This window comes from Penicillium hordei, assembly GCF_028827395.1.
Source record: "Penicillium hordei strain IBT 12815 chromosome Unknown utg000005l_segment0_segment0, whole genome shotgun sequence".
NCBI lineage: Eukaryota > Fungi > Ascomycota > Eurotiomycetes > Eurotiales > Aspergillaceae > Penicillium > Penicillium hordei.
In genome coordinates, this window is record NW_026623146.1 from 347,963 (window position 1) to 364,414 (window position 16,452).

Consider the following 16,452-nt stretch of genomic DNA (forward strand, 5'->3'; position numbering starts at 1 on the left):
GTTGGGTTCTAAATAAGTCCTAGCACGCCACATCCTGACAGGCACTCTCGAAGACCACAAACACATAATAGGCCGAGATAACTACGCAATCGAAATACAATGGTTTATTACCTGATTACTGATTTCCTGTTTTCCACGATGTTGTTGTGGCTTTGGTCATGCTGTCTACTTTCCCATTAGTCAATACTCGCTTGCATTCTAGTATCAGTCAAGCATATTAAATGTGACTTCTTTCTGACTTTTTATCCGTCCTTCGGTTTTCACCATTTGAGCGCGCGTCACCAAAATTCTCTTGATTTAGCCCTGGGATCCATCTTTTTTTACCTAACTTGGTTCACACAAAGCGAATAGGATCGATCCGATGCCCTCGTTTCCGTCCTAGAAATTCCAATTGCCTTCCACATCGGTATTAAGTAAGCTGTCAAAACATATAGTATCACTCTCTTGAAAACACCATTCTGTGAGATCATTCATAGACGAGTCTTCAAGCGCTGGAAAGTGACAGCTCGTGAATTGCAAAACAGTATTATCCACTCCCATGTCGTTGTCATCCACAACCTCGCTACCCATATTGGCGCTCCGACTCCCTTGGCTTCCAGAGGCAGACATCGACACACATGTAGGACCCATGGTAGTTTCTGGATGTACCAAGTCAAATCCTCGCGTTCTAAGCGGCGGGTTCGCACCTTTCGATGTTGCCCTTGGATATGGGGTTGCGCCCAGAATGCGTTCTCCTTCGATCGATCGCACAGCACCGCTGCGCGTAATGGCGATGGTGCCGAAGTGCGGAATTTCGAGGCAGAAGCTGCTGTATGAGTCGTCTTTATTTTGAATGACGCCCTGGAGGGTTCGAATGATGGTGATACTTTGGTCGGCGATGTGTACGGCAGTACCATGCTGCTTCAGCCGTTCAAGGGTCTGAATTACTGCCTCGACAAGCTGCAGGTCCTCGTATCGTTCCTGTAAGGCGACTTGATCAGTGGTCGTATGTGTAGACCCCAGAAGACCTAAGAGGATCGTTGTGGCTGCCGTGAATGCTTGAAATTCGACAAGATTGCTAAATAGGGTCTTTCCTGGAACCCTACGAATGGAAATCCACCTCTTAATTAACCCTCTGCTTGCACTCAAGCAGGAAATTCGGGAATATTCGTATCGTCGGTCACTGGCCGCGCGCAGCATAAAAGGTAGATGGAGTAGTGTTGCGAGTTCAAAATGCCAGATTTGACACATCATTCGTTCAAATTGAGAGGCTGCCTCTTCTGTGCGGCTGTTTATTGGGGCGGAAGGGATTTCCCACCAGTCCTGTGGCATCTGTTTTGCGAGCGAGTCGAGTTTTTCGTCAATTTCCTGAGTAGCAGAAAAGGCGTGTGTGGAGTCACTTTGATTGCGAGTGAGGATGAGGCCCGATATATGGCAGAGGTGTTGATGATAGAGGTCTTCGATTGAAATAAAGGGGGCTTGGTCATTGAAATGAGTTGATGCCGAGTTTGTAGCAGATGGTACCCCGAGGACAAGAGAGAGATAACGCTCCTAGTAAAAGTGAGTCTAAGTGAAAACTATTAAACACTTGTTCGCATACCGCTTGCATTATTTGGTACCATATATACTGGCGTTTTGTCTCCAAATCAGGGACTGCCTGAGATGCCTTTGAAGACACTCTGTGTAAACCCATAAGTTGGGCCACATTAATTGCTCGACGGAAGGTGAGCCATGACCTGCGGAGACTACCTGCATTGGTCTGATACATTCCTTGAAGTGCAAGGCATTCAACACCTTCTATACTTCCAGTCATTTCATCATCAGAAGTGACCGTTGTGGTGATGAAGGTGATGATATTCTCCATCATTTCTTGAAGTGACACTGTGGTCCGAAGCCTTCGTAGGTCGACCTTGGGTGGAAGCTGCTGAATACAAATGGCCACACAAAGAAGAAGTCTTGCAATTACCATGGGGTGACTTTTTGAGACAGCCAAGACATCAAACGGGTTTTCAGAGTCATGTGCAGGTGGTTTCACTAGGTGCGGCATCATATGTCGCTGGATTAGCCACCATCCGTGGCTCATGCCCGAGAGAAAATCAACATCCTCTTGACAAGGGAGCATTGCAGCGAGTCGCTGCTGTAGCCTCCCGATTGATCCTATCGGAGATCCATTCGCGGCAGTCCCAGAGCCACTGAAGTCTGAGACTGGGGCTGATTGTGGTGATGGGGTAGAAGAATTGACCTCGGGCTGCTGTCCTAGAGCGGTGTTGAATGTCGATACAAAGGAAGGCCGCGAGCGGCTCATCGTTGCTGACGTTGATGAAGGAGTGAAAACATCGCCTGGGTCATAGGCCACACAGTTATCTGCTGTGCTCCGAGGAACATTTTGCATGAATTTCTCGAGTAAAATTTCAACCCTTTCCATTCGGTGGCTTAGCGCCGAGGTTTCCGCATCGCGTGCCGGTTGATCCTCGACGAACTCCTGGCTGAGACATGAGGTGCCTTTGTCTAGGCAGCCGACACAGATAGGATCATCGTCCGCTTGATATATACACTTGACCTTTCTCCGTCTGCCTGATACTTGTCAATCTTTTTAGCCCATCATGTTGTTGAGTACGTACACTCCCAGCAACTTCTCGTGCCCTTGCGGACCCTCTTGCGACGATGTTCTCTAACAGGTGTTATCGAATTAGCCGACATCATCACAGAGTGTTCGCTGGTTGGCCTTGGTCGTGAAGGAGTTATTTCATTTGTTTGGGAGAGAGGGGCAGCACTGCCGTAATCCAACCGTGACTGGATTCTTACTAGCGTGGATGTACCCCCTAGTAACAATTTTGTCCATGTGGATCATCCTCATCCTTCCATACTAGCAAAAGCCGAGTACTAAATGTTATATTAATCACTGGGTCTCTTTCTACTTCACTGTCTTCTCTTTTCGATGATAATCACAAGAAGAATAGTCGGCCACTTATGCGGCCTCGTGATGTATTCTTGGTAATCTTTTTAGTCTTTTTGGATGTTCGTTTTACGTCTATACGACGGCAGTAAAAAAAAGGCATAGTTTGTAAAAGAGAGTGTTCTATTTACATATAACTTTGAAATGGTATACGATGATATAGTGTATAGATGGTGTATGCATAGTCTTGGCTGATCCACATAGGGTACGGTCTCTAGGCACCAGATCTCTAAGGTATCAACAGCAAACATTTGCAACTATGGAGACGCCAATTCACCTCACATCGCCCAGGCATCACGGAATCTGATTCCCTTGGTTTTCATACAGTATCTTTGGAACGATACATTCCGTATATCAGATCTCTGTTTAGTTGATCCCTTCCGGTATCCAAAATGATGTCTCCGTGCATCGACCGATTCGACCGGATTTCGGCCGAAGCTCGATTCACCATACTCCTCAATCAACACAGCAGTACATTCGACTACGGTGCAACCGAAAGGATAAATACCACCCCAGAGCCCTTTTCTTCGTGATTCATAATGAACCCTGAGAGCACCTTCGTCACCACAGCCTCCTTCTAAACTCGTGTCTCTGCCATGGCCGATCTAGCATCTCTCCCAAAAGACTGGATCCTCACATCAAGCCAGTTTACCAGAAAGGCTCACATCAAGGTTTACCCTGCCATTTATCCAGCTAAAGCGGAGAACTCTCTCAAGGGAAAGACGGTGGTTATTACCGGCGCCAGTCGTGGCATCGGGGCTCGAGGCATTGCACCGGCCTTTGTCGAGGCTGGTGTCAAAGGCATCGTTCTCATAGCTACAGATGCAGCTAAACTGGTTAACGTCGAGGAAGAACTGAAGATGATCAACCCAGATCTTGAAACCCTTGCTCTCAGTGTGGATGTCTCGTCGCGTGATCAAGTTGCTAAGGCCTGGCTTGAGATCAATGCCAGATACCACAAGGTTGATATCCTAGTCAACAACGCTGGTGTAGAAACTACGGACAGTGACAAAACCCACGAGCAAGATCCGGATATCTTTTTCAGAAACTTTGTAAGTTCCCACTAGCAACCCCTTATCACGTCGAAAGGATGGAGAGTACAGTCCCAGTACGCATTCAGTACGATGGAAAGCTCGTTGGCTAATACAAAACACCAAAAATTAGGAAGTCAACGTCAAAGGAACCCACATCATGACGCAGCAGTTTCTAAAAGCCGCGGTACCGTGGGCCACGACTACCGATCCCGCTAGAGTTATCAACATGTCCAGTTCGAGCGCCTGGGGAACTTGGCCTTTCCTAGCCGCATACTCCAACAGCAAAGCCGCCCTAATTCACTACACCACGACGCTTGCCGCTTCCTACCCAGGCACAGTGCTCGCAATTGCAGTCAATCCCGGTCTCAATGACACTGATATTATCCCCGAGACCCTTCGGGCAGCTGGGTTCAACTTCAACGACCCAGCTCTGACAGGCGCTACCTTGGTGTGGTTGACAGCGGACCCGGCGAGAAGCCAGTTTTTAAATGGAAGGGTGGTCACGGTTGAGTGGGATGTTGAGGAACTAGTTGCCAGGAAAGAAGAGATTATGAAGGATAATCTATTGACTATGCAACTCAATGCAGTGCTGGGGAACGGTCAGTTCGCAGATTAAGCCTTGTTTCACGGCTGGACAGAAAGGCCAAGGTTAGGTAGACAAGCTGCCACATGTGCTTTGCCTACCTCAATTAGAAGTGATAGCTACTAAGAATCACATGTCGTGTTTATACAATAGCGGTGATATTTGTATTTACAGTGCCATAAAGTATTGGTCAGTTTCATGGATTCTCTTTGCCCCAGTTAGACCTCTCCTTTCTGGCAAGTTATTCAATTGCGGAACAGCCCCTTCACTAGATTCTTCGCAATAACTTCATTTATATCATCGATTAGCCGTTAATTAGTTATTTCAGAAATAAATATCATAATTGAAGAGGTTTTCTCCCATAGACGGCAACTCTACTCATAGTTAGTAAAAGTACTCATGCCATCGATGGGGATAGGTCAGACTATACGTTTGAACATAGGCATGCAACTTCTTATCCCGTAACTCCTGTTTGACAATAGCATTATGAATCTTAGCCACATCCAAGCCCCAACCCAACACCTGCGTGTATAAGCGTAGCGAATATGAATCGATGGCCTGCTGCAACTGCACTGCCTGATACTTCCCTATTGTCTTTAGATGTGGATCGCGCGGCCAGGGCGAGAAAGGTAGCGCGTAGACAGACAATCTAACATCCTCAAAACCGGCGTTAATCATCCAGTCTTTCAGTTTATGGTAGATATTTAGCTCCCGGCCGAGCTTTTCGCCGGCGAAATTAACAGCCTTCTGCCATTCCATGATCGCGGATTCTTCCTTCAGGGAGTCATCGTCGCTCCGGGCCCAAACGGCACTCTCGTGCGATTCAAAGTAGCCGCCGGGTTTAACGTGGTCGAATATCCGGCTTATGAACCTGGGCCAGTCCGCCACGCATCTGCTTAGTGTGTTAGAGAGTCGTTCTCGTTGAGATAGGGGACTGGTGGCAGGAATACATACCCTGCTAGGCATCGTCCATGGATAAAGTCAAAGTGGTTTTTTTCATAATACCATTCGCTTTCGAAATCTTCCACGATGAACTCGATATTTGGGGCCACCCAACTAGGCTGGATAGGACTAATGTCATTCCCAATCACGTGGGCATTGGGGAATTTTCTATCATCCGGGGTCAGTCTTGATAATAATAAAGACAGAGGACAAAGGATGTCACGTACTCGGCAATGTCTAAGGACCAAATTCCCGTTCCGGTTCCCAGGTCAAGAATGTTCTGTGGTGATGTGATGGGGGCATTGTGGAGCTTCCCTCCCAGTAGCATCAGCCATCTACACCGCTAGGGTTAGCCACAGTCGTTCGCCAGGAATGCTTTCCTTCACTGACATGTGATGTGTCTGAAGGAAAAGTTTAGTATTTGAACATGCGACAGTCACTAGAGTTGGTGCCTTACGATATCCATTCGATCCTGTTCCTCCTCATCATTTGGCATCCTAACTTGGTCAGTCTGCCCAGGAGCTTCTAGGGGAAAGCGTAGAAGTACATATAATTTCCCTGGGCATAGGTCAGTTGGTCATTAAAATAAAACTTAGCACGAATGGGTTGGACAAGATACTTACTGAGCCGGTACTACAATACCGCCGACCGTTTTCATATTCAAACTCGAGCATGCTCTCCGACAGGGAAGTGAGATCGGACAAATCATCACTGAATTCAACACTTTCCTAAAGACAGAGATTTAATTCCCGGATCACAATGAGCCACTCGAGTTTACATACGTCGCTAAAATTATCGATCACAATTGGAACGGGCGCCTCGGCGTCGACAGGGGTTATAGATCGGGGCTCGGATGGGCGATCGGATAGCGCCGATGGCGTGTGGGGACTTGAAGACATTGTGATGCAAAAGAAAAAAAAGAAAAAAACAGGAACATTCCTGGAGGAAACACGGCCGAATAAATAAAGCTATTCTCCTCTTAAAACCCGCTTGTTAACTCAAAACCAGTCTTTAGTAACTAGGGATTTTGGGTTCGTAGAAAATCAACTCCACTCTTTTCTTTTACGAATACTAGCTACACTCTGTTAGTCTGAGTACAACATACTATCAAAGTTACTTAACTTCCAGTCCAATTTAGTTTCTATTTATCTTACTCTCTAAGTCTTTCTTCATCTCTGGAAAATTATGAAGCCCGAGGCCAAGCCATATAGGTTGTGACCAACTCTGTACCGAGGTTTTATCCAAGCTGGTGAGGTCATTAAACTATTTCACTTCCGGAAGGAGTAATAGTCATCCGACTATTTGGTGGAGCAGTGTGAGACCCTTATGTTTAATCGAAGAGGTGACTTGGGATGAATATGCAATCGGGAAATAGAGATTCAAGTTATACTCGGTAGGTAGGTATATTGCTATGTAGATTGTGCCTATATAACCAACGCTGGCCACTAGTCATACCAAACTGATTCATTGAGTAAAATAAAGCATTTATATCTTTACCGCCTTTTTGGACAATTTTATTGTCTCCGACTCTCTGTTACGCATAGGACGTAGTTGCTCAAACGCATATACCACCTGAAGCAGAACCCTATCAGAAAATGCCTTCGTCAGAAGAGCCAAAGCATATCTATTTCCTAAGTTAGTGGGAATTACAAAACACAAAAATGATGCGAGGCGTTCTTACGGCATTCCGGGTGCTCGAATGACAAACCCTTGTGCATGTTCGACGGTAGTCCCTTCGGGAAAGTACCCCAGTGGCACAGACATCACAGGGAACCCCATCTTGCCGCGAGACTTTTTGCTATACCCTACTCTGACGTTGCACTTCTTCATAGCTCCCAAGATACCACCTGGCCCGCCAAAGAAACGCTCCTGCTACACAATTTTAGTCTATTTATCGCTGTCCACATAAGTTCTTTCTGTTTGTGTCCAAAGGAGCTTTCCAATGTTTCTCTCCGGGTGCTTCTCCTCCGGATGTGTTTTAGTAAACTCAATGGGATCTCCTATGGAGTGGGTATTGTTGGAGTTTGTTTCAAGTGATTGTATATACCGAGCTATATCCCGTCGAAATTATGAGATCGAACAATCCCTTTAACTTTTCGGTTCAGTTTCTTGAACACTGCAGCAGCCGGAAAGTCTGCATTGTCAACTACCGTTGCACCAGCAGAGCGTAAAGACTGCAAGGCAATCTCAAATGTAGCGGCCTAAAACTAGCCTAAAAGATTGGTCTTGCCTAGGATCACGTCGTCGGCTGCTTGGAGTTTGGCGACCATAGAGGATTCGTTGGTCGGCTTTGCTCCAAGGCCCGCACATGAGCCTGCGGAAACATCTAGCTTCCCGTATTTTGTTGCTATGTTGTCCTTTATAAGTAGAGTAATGCCATGGGGCGAGCTGCGATTGAAGTTAATATGTTGGCGTGCTAGGAGGAATGGCAGTTGCGAGCTACTTCCTGACTCGAGCCATTCCTCATCCAGCGTTCTGGCGTCTCTTATGGCATCGGAGTTTAATTGCAACGCTACATTAAACTCAGATACCTCACCAACCCTCGCAACATATGCTTTGACAAGATCAACTAACGTGAAATGTGCCGATTCGTGGCCTTCCGAGGCCTTTTTGAATGTAAGTTTTCGAATAGGTGGAAGGTAAATCGTCCCTATATCGCAAATCAACAACGACACGCCAATTGTAATATAAGCTAGGAATCTAAACTTAGAGGATTCTGATCCGTTATTCTGGTGACCGAAATTCGCAAGGCCGGAATTTTAGATATCAAGAATGAATACAAAAGTCAGTAATACGACACCGCCCACAAAGTTCGAATAAAATTGCCGTATGTAAAAGCTTCCATAAGCTCCCACTTGTTGTCTCAAGCTGTTCATGGGAGGGGAAAGACAGATATTTCACACACGTAGATTCCAACGTGACTAGAGAGAGACAGTAAGAAGAAAAAAACAGATATTTAGGGTTCTGGGTCTACTTCTGTATTCTCCACGGGGGCAAAGAAAGAGGAGTCTGGAATTACCCTGCCTGGAGCATTGGCTTCCTGTATCGCACTCAGTACAGTTTGTGCCGTACTATCTAGGGTGCCCTGCGTTGAACCGTGTATTCAAGTATTTACATGTCCGAATCCTGATGCCTCCGTCAAAGACACAAAATGCTCAAAATTTAATAAGCAATGGTGCAGCAGACATGCTGAGTACCTACATGCATCTTTTCAGGGCATGTTTGCTGTGGCCCAAAGCAGAATTTGGACTTTGCGATAGATCCTCCTTGATGTCCGCTAGTATGAAGCCAAAGGCTCGATCTCTTGTACTAGTTTCCGTAGCCAGACATGGGGGAGTAGATCGTGGGAGAATCCCCAATATGCAAGTCATTATTATCGGGAGCTGGAGGTTCTCACAGTGCGTCTACTACTTGGTGCTAAAAACGATTTTTTGGAGTTTTGAAACATGATGAGTTTGTCCTAGACCTTGGTGAATTCTCCTAGAATTTCTGCGAAAAGATGACGAAGATCTATTCACTGAAGGGGGTTTAATGATGTGAATGATCCTTTAAAAGAATTGGAAATAGAGGATGATGATTATTGATAGTTTTCTGCGTTGCCGATCTATCATGTTTTTCTTTTTGGTTAGTTAACTAAACGTTGTTTCCCAGGGTAACCTAATGATAATAACCAAAACACCTGGGCAAGGGAGACTCAAAAATAATACATTATGTAAGCGATTTTACGAGTCTCCCGGAACTTTTTTATGAGTCTCCCCGAACTAGAACCCGCCAAAAAACCCCTTTTCAATTGAAACCAGCCTATTGAAGGGCAGTATCTATTTTAATTGTATATAGTGCAGACTAAATCTCTGTAGGCAGACTAATTAAACAAGGCAGCAATGTTTCCCCCCCGCCCCTCATTTCGTGCTTGGCAGGGCCGGGGGCTGTCCAACCCAGTTGCTTAATAAATAAAAGACCTCGGTTTCTAGATCTCCGTAAACCTCATGTTTCCCTATTCTGCTGGAAAGCGAAGAAAAGAAACATCAAACTGAAAATGTGCCAAAGAATGTGTTCTTCCAACAAACACCCGCTCTCTAGAGCTCGCAAGACACAGGTCCTTATCTCGGTGATTTCGTGGCCGTGCGCTCTCGCCACCATCTTTACGACTCGTTATAGCCCTCTCGCATGGATCCAGTTCGTTGCAGTGAGTCTTCCTGCCCTACTATAGTAGAAGACTCCCTAACAATTCGAAGATCACGATTTCTAGCATCATACCTGCGCTCATGCTCTTCTGGTATCGCAAATTCGGAAGTCATTCTTATTCGCCCTTCGAAATCGCCATTGATGGCGCAGTCACCTTACTCCTGCTCGGGGTATACATTGCCGGAGTTGTCATCCTTGCTACTCATGAGATTAGGAGATGGGATTCTCCATGGGACTATCGGCTTGCTCTCGGTATCCCGCAGGTCTACTCCAATCTCTCATGTATCGTCCTCAGGTAAGTCGGTCCCGTAATTGAATATCACCTGCTCTTCCAAACACGCTAATCCCGCTAGTCCGTTATATTTACGCTGCTTTGCTCAAGGGTACCTACACCAATGCATCCAGCCTATGCTCAAGGCCGGCTGTGTCAATTACACCCTTTGCCCAGCTTGTGACAAATCTGTGGATGCTCCTATGACCCAGGGTCTGGAAGCGGGACAGGAAAGATCCACTGTCTGGACAGATATTCCTGAGGGTTTTTACACTGAAGATGTTGAATCCCAGCTGTTGCTACCTGAGAACTCCCTGGACGAGGAAGGTAAGCAGACTACTGGCATCGTAACCAATAACTGAAGCTTTAATTGGGGGGTTCGTTCGTGCGGACGCTTTGGAATGGCAAAGTTTGAAATGAGATAGTGTGATACTTCTTTGTCTGCCTGAGCCTTGACTGGATAGTCGCCGGGATGTCAAGTTTCGGTTATGTACAATCTAGGACATCTATGTTACATTGACGGTGCCTTGATTTTGTATGCAATGAATGATGATCTTTGAGTTCTTGGCGGATGATGACTTCGATACGATTATGTTAATACTAGATGATTGATTAGCCGTGGCCGCTCACAACCCGCCAACATACGTAGTTACACATAACCACAATATATGCTTCATGTCCAGTCAGCATTGTTATATGCGTTATTTCGTTCTTTGTTCTAATCCTGACTCTTACCTGATCTTGCACTGTTCTGCGCTCACTGACTGATAAACGTACTTCGTGATTTTGCAATTCTTACCGGGGCGGATGGAGTGGTTTGTTTATTTTGATAATATACGCCATCATACCTGCCCACTACCTATATAAGTATAGGACATATGAACAAAAACATTTTCACATACATACGAAAAAAGGCCATGAACGCGCCTATCTTCTTTCCAATTTCACACCCGTCCCAAAATACCTTGAGGGGTTTGAGTCTTTATAACAAGGGCAAGAAGCGCTCCGAGCACACATGTTGTGCCGCTCAATATTGAAACCTCAGAAAATCCGTGGTACTTGGTAACAAGTGCACCATTAACTGGGGGTCCAATCAGAGCAGCCATTGAAGAAACGCCCAATGCCATTCCCAGATAGGTACCACTTTCTCTGGGATCTGGAATCAAGATGGAAAGTGTAGCGGATGCACCAGAAATGATTGTCCCCGACCAGAACCCAAAGGCAATCGAATATACTATCAAAGCTGGGTTGGACTCTGCTTTGTTCATGCAAAATATGATGATGCCAGTGATGGTTCCACCTAATGTCAAAACATTCAATCGACCGAATCTGTCTGCCAGAACACCTGGAATCACACGACCAAAAGTCGAAGCAGCGTTGAGGATGGCAAGAAGATATGAGGCGAGAGTGGCATCCATGCCTCGAGAAACTGCGTATGTCGGAATATAGAACAAAGGCGTGAAAAGCCCAAAGAACATGAAGAACATTGCTGACACAAGGAGGCAAAAATCAACTTTCGTAAAAGCAGAAGGAATGTAAAATGACGTTTTTCGTGGTGGTAATCGGGCTTTGACCGTGAGGCATGAAAATACCAGAAGTGGAGTCACAACGAATGCAATGATTCGGACGGACCAGCTAAATCCCAGCGATGTGCTGTTCAACATTTTCGATAGAGCGATGGGAATAACCACACCACCAATGGATGATCCAGCGACCGCTATCCCCAAAGCTGCCGCAATATTTTTGTCAAAATACTGCATCACTGCAGCCATTGATGGGAATTGCAAGAGGCCCATAGAGACGCCTAGTAGAACGCCTTGTGCAAGCATGAACTGCCAATATTTCTCGCATAAGCTTGTCATCATCAAGGAAAATACATATAGTATCGCCGCAGGTCGGATAACCTTATATTCTTGTCAGCTAGTGTTTGAGATAAGCCAGATTGTGGGAGAACATACCCAAGCCCCATACCGATCGAACAATGGACCCCCAACGGCGGCCGTTACAAACTGAAGGAAAGCCGATAACGATCCAATCCATGCAATTTTATCCGCAGGTTCATGTTTCAGTTGGTGTGAAAGATAGTATTCTTCGAAAATACCGAATGAGTTTGCAAAACCTAGGGCTGCAAAGAAAGTGCAAGCAGCTCCGGCTGTTGTGAGCCATGCTTGAAGACCTCCATCTGGTGCTTTATTGGGATCACAGAGGTTTACCTCGCTGGTCTCATTGGTGCCGAAGCCACCACCTGATAGTTTCTCTGATGCCAAAGCTGTGAGGTGTCGATTATTCATGATAGAAATATATAGTGGATGAGAATGTGCAAAAGTTAAATAAAAAGGTAATTAACTCACCTAGTGAGGGATTATAAGGAAGATATAACGTATCAAGACCGAACCTACCTATCGTCCGCCTGTTCTTATATCTTTTCAAAAGAAGCTATTTTCTGACGATGTATACAATCGGAGCGGAATCGGAAACGGAGACGGAGAATTGCAGACGAGACGGACCAAAAGCGCAGGTCCGACGGAGTTAACTCACGATATCAAGATCATTGCAATTTCCCGCTCCGAATGAACATTCTCCATTCTACTAAACTCGGGGATCTGTGACTAGCGGAAGCGATGGATATCACAGGAACAAATACTTCGTCGGGCGCCTTATCGGTATCTGGGTCGAACCCCCGGCGTAGAAGACCCCCCCTGTAAGTAACAAAATCCGATCTGATTTTCGCCTCCTAAATGAGACCATAGGTCTTGTTCTCTTTGCCGCCAGCGCAAGATTAGATGCAATAGGCAGGTCCCTTGCAATAACTGTATACGGACAAAGAATCGGAATTGCGTTTATCGATCCTCACAGCCGCCTGCGCAGCATGGCAATGGACACGAAGGAGGAGAGACACTTGAGCTTGGATCGATCAATGCACCTCAACAGATCAATCAAAGCTTGGATAATTTTGTGCATCTTTCACGTATTAATTACAGACCAGCGATCTCAAGCGGGCCGTCACAAACGGTAGCCACCAGTTCCACTTCCCCTTCAACTCCGAATAGTCACTCATCCACGCACGAAATTGAGATGCTGAAGAGCAAGATAAGACAACTTGAGAATCAACTGGATAAATCAACGAGAAGCCATACTGGAACTTGCGCCCCAACTCCGGTTTCTGACATTGAGACAACACATTCTCACTTGGCTGGGACTTTTCATATCCACAACGCAAGCCTTCCTTCAAACCAAGGCCAAATGGTTAGACGCAGCTTCATTCATAAGAGGCGATTTTTCGGCCAAAGTCATTGGATTAGTAGCCTGTCATTGGTAAGAATCCTTACCACATGCATCGCGCTCAAACTTAAAACACTAAGAAACCATCAGTTTCGTGATATTGTCGAAATAATAGAGCCACATCTCATGGCCGAAAGGTCCAAAGCTATTGTGGGTCTTCAAAAATGCAAACATCTCGGGAAAAAGATCAAGGCACAACGGACACCCCAATGGCCGGTACCGATAACCACCGATTTGCCCTCGAAGGATATCTGTGACGCGCTCGTCGATTGTTATCTTCGAACATCTGAAAGAGTCTACAGAGTGTTGCACATCCCATCATTCCAAAGAGATTATGGCGCGTTCTGGGATTCTGGAACCCGACATGATCCCATATTTTTGGTGCAGTTGAAATTGGTGCTCGCCATTGGGTGCACAACTTACGATGATGAATTCTCGCTACGTTCCTCTGCAGTCCGGTTGATTTACGAAGCTCAAACATGGTTTGCTGAGCCTGAATACAAGGCACGTCTTGGGATACCATTCTTGCAAGCACACATCCTGTTATTTCTGGCCAGGGAATTGCTGGGTGTGGACGGAGGAATGAATTGGATCGCAGCAGGCACATTGATCCGAACAGCTATATACATGGGACTACACAGAGATCCAGTCCAGATACCAAATTTATCCGGATTTGCATCGGAGATGCGCCGCAGGTTATGGAATACGATTTTGGAGGTTTGCCTTCAATCTAGTATGGAGTCCGGAGGACCTGCACTCATCTCGGTCGAAGAATTTGACACAGAGCCCCCGAGAAATTTCGATGACCATGATATCGATGCCGAGCACCCTATACCCCGTCCAGAAAATCAATTGACTTCATCGTCAATAGCGATTGCTTTCCGGAAGACATTTCCAATACGACTTGCCATTGCCAAATTTTTAAATGACCTCGGCTGTCAAGGCTCGTATGACGAAGCTGTCCGCCTAGATGCAAGTCTGAGAGCTTCTTACAAAGAAATGCGTCGGACCATCCAGGGATATTCCATACAACCTTCTCAATTCGAGGTCCTCATGCTGGACTTTGTCATCCGTCGCTACCTCCTTTCAATTCACATCCCATTTTTTGGACCGTCGTTTCTCGGGACAACCTACGCCTTCTCCAGAAATGTTGTCATCGATACTGCCGTCAAATTATTTAAATGTGCTCGTATATTATTACCTTCAACAGCAAGCTCATCACTGAACCAAACCACGTCACCAGATCAAATCGATTTTGGGCGACTGACAATATGCGGGTCGGGATTCCTTCACACGCCATTCATACATTCCAGCTTCATAATAGCCATTGAACTAAAAAGCCAAATTCTCGAGGAAGACGGCCTGGGACCTGTCTCCATAAGACCTGATCTTTTATCTGTCATACAAGATGCCAAGGCTTTGAGCTTGCAATGTATCAAGATCGGTGAAACCAATATCAAGGGTTACTTGTTCATATCACTTGTTTCCACTCAGTTGGATGCTCTGATGCAAGGGGTCTCGGAAAGCGAACTTCCAAAGTTGTTAATCAAGGCCGCCGAAGAGGCTGAAGATAAATGTCTGTCAATTCTCGAGCCCCTGGCGGCCAAGGGTCAGAATGAGAAAATCGGAGAGGCCACTGAGCCTGAGTCTTCGACATCACTTCCTGATATCAGTGATGATTGGGATTCCATGGTAAGCCTCGATTTTGCTCCTTCTCTGTATCTCGTGCTGATTTAATACGTCTCAGATGACTGATGTGAATTTTGACTTCGCTGACATGGAGCCTGTGAACTGGATGTTGAATAGTATACCATACGGTATACCATGACAGTCTTCCATTTAGAATTTAGAATTTGAGAATACTATGGTGGAACAACAGGTTCATAGGAAATAATCGTTCGATTTTTGTTACCCACGCCTTTATAGAACTACGCACGGCGACTCACGTAGACAAAGAGCCAAACCTAGAAGTCAGAACAGGATTAAATTTGCATCCTATATCCAATATTACGTAGAAGATCAGGTATAAACCCTAGGGTATCCTATACTGGAGCTCCGTGAACTTGTAGTCGGTCTCTTAATCAATCTCTTGAATTAGTAGAAGTTTTGTCATTATCGAAAATGCATTGACAGATTGTAATAGCAACTAGGCTTCTTAATAGTGACAGGTCTCTGGAGTTACCGGCGAGCTATATGATGATTTGTCATTATTTATATCTCGCGGGTGGGCGGTTGCTTCTACATTGCCACTGAGAAATTTGGGCACCGGTGCCTTCTGGCAATTGCCAGGATTGATGTGCCATATGGCTATGATGATCGCCCATTGGTCATCATGTGTGTGTGGCTCAACATACCCCGCTCAGTCACCGTCTTTGGTCTTTGTAACGGAGTCCTGATTCATATCTTGTTCAAATTTGTATTGACATTCAGTCGGGTCAATATGCTCTCAGACAAAGAAAAGCTTCAAACATATCTTCGACAGAACGAGCAAAGTACCTACATCCGTCTTCAATGGATCGACTTCTCTGGAATTCTCCGCGCACGATTTGTTCCCCTTTCTCGATGGATATAGATCACTGAAGGTAATGAGGAGTATATCATTCTACAAGGCAGCAGGATCATGCCAGTCTCAACGGCACCGCGATCCTTTCCAACTAGCAATGATCTTGAGGTCTGGATCCTGCGTCCCGACTGGTCTTCCCTATACATATGCGGTTTCAAAGAGAGCAATACTTCTGTCATGTGTTTCTTGGAACACAAAGGGGCTGAAGATGTGTTTGGCAAGTGTCCACGCATGGTATTGCCTCGTGCACTCGCGCAATTTGGGAGAGACTGGGGCACGAGCGTACTGGCCGGCCTTGAGATTGAAGTCATGCTCCTAGGTGAGGATTTCCAGCCGATATATCAGCTGAATTGATTGAACAGCTATCAAACGATTGCTGATTTGCGCGGTCAGACAATTGACATAGTTGAAGGAATTCTTCGTTGTCTCACGGCGTCATCCATCAATATTCATCACCCCCATACAGAGACAACGATAAGATAGAATTTGCACTCAGGCTTGAGCTTTTACTCGACACTATCGACTCGCTTATCCTAGCACAGGAGACAATACGTACTGTTTTCATCAGACACAACATATCTAAGGGATCAGTATATCCCTATCTTTTGCTTCAAGATAATTCACGGATTCTAAATTCAATCAGTCTGTTAAAGTGCC

At 45.7% G+C, this 16,452-nt stretch overlaps 7 protein-coding genes across 7 annotated transcripts; 4 read left to right on the plus strand and 3 right to left on the minus strand.

Moving 5' to 3' along the window:
- Positions 1-378: 378 nt before the first annotated feature.
- On the minus strand, positions 379-2,679 carry N7537_009102 (uncharacterized protein; the record flags this gene model as incomplete). The annotated part of the gene is made up of 3 exons (XM_056900156.1): positions 379-1,530; positions 1,580-2,553; positions 2,601-2,679. The coding sequence occupies 3 exons, from the start codon at positions 2,677-2,679 to the stop codon at positions 379-381; spliced, it is 2,205 nt and encodes a 734-aa protein (XP_056748824.1).
- Positions 2,680-3,531: 852 nt separating this feature from the next.
- On the plus strand, positions 3,532-4,585 carry N7537_009103 (SDR family NAD(P)-dependent oxidoreductase; the record flags this gene model as incomplete). The annotated part of the gene is made up of 2 exons (XM_056900157.1): positions 3,532-3,987; positions 4,100-4,585. The coding sequence occupies 2 exons, from the start codon at positions 3,532-3,534 to the stop codon at positions 4,583-4,585; spliced, it is 942 nt and encodes a 313-aa protein (XP_056748825.1).
- Positions 4,586-4,889: 304 nt separating this feature from the next.
- N7537_009104 (class I SAM-dependent methyltransferase) lies at positions 4,890-6,393 on the minus strand (the record flags this gene model as incomplete). Its single annotated transcript, XM_056900158.1, has 9 exons — positions 4,890-4,926; positions 4,983-5,444; positions 5,507-5,662; positions 5,722-5,829; positions 5,885-5,895; positions 5,952-5,991; positions 6,042-6,052; positions 6,118-6,222; positions 6,277-6,393. 9 exons carry the CDS (start codon positions 6,391-6,393, stop codon positions 4,890-4,892), a joined length of 1,047 nt encoding a protein of 348 aa, XP_056748826.1.
- A 3,149-nt stretch (positions 6,394-9,542) lies between these two features.
- Positions 9,543-10,312, plus strand: N7537_009105 (uncharacterized protein; the record flags this gene model as incomplete). Its single annotated transcript, XM_056900159.1, has 3 exons — positions 9,543-9,680; positions 9,730-9,974; positions 10,033-10,312. The coding sequence occupies 3 exons, from the start codon at positions 9,543-9,545 to the stop codon at positions 10,310-10,312; spliced, it is 663 nt and encodes a 220-aa protein (XP_056748827.1).
- Positions 10,313-10,894: 582 nt separating this feature from the next.
- On the minus strand, positions 10,895-12,241 carry N7537_009106 (MCT family MFS transporter; the record flags this gene model as incomplete). The annotated part of the gene is made up of 2 exons (XM_056900160.1): positions 10,895-11,854; positions 11,909-12,241. The coding sequence occupies 2 exons, from the start codon at positions 12,239-12,241 to the stop codon at positions 10,895-10,897; spliced, it is 1,293 nt and encodes a 430-aa protein (XP_056748828.1).
- Positions 12,242-13,322: 1,081 nt separating this feature from the next.
- On the plus strand, positions 13,323-15,060 carry N7537_009107 (fungal specific transcription factor domain-containing protein; the record flags this gene model as incomplete). Its single annotated transcript, XM_056900161.1, has 2 exons — positions 13,323-14,924; positions 14,980-15,060. Coding segments are annotated over 2 exons (1,683 nt in total), but the record flags the coding sequence as incomplete, so codon positions are not given.
- Positions 15,061-15,852: 792 nt separating this feature from the next.
- On the plus strand, positions 15,853-16,149 carry N7537_009108 (uncharacterized protein; the record flags this gene model as incomplete). Its single annotated transcript, XM_056900162.1, has 1 exon — positions 15,853-16,149. The coding sequence occupies one exon, from the start codon at positions 15,853-15,855 to the stop codon at positions 16,147-16,149; it is 297 nt and encodes a 98-aa protein (XP_056748830.1).
- Positions 16,150-16,452: the final 303 nt, after the last annotated feature.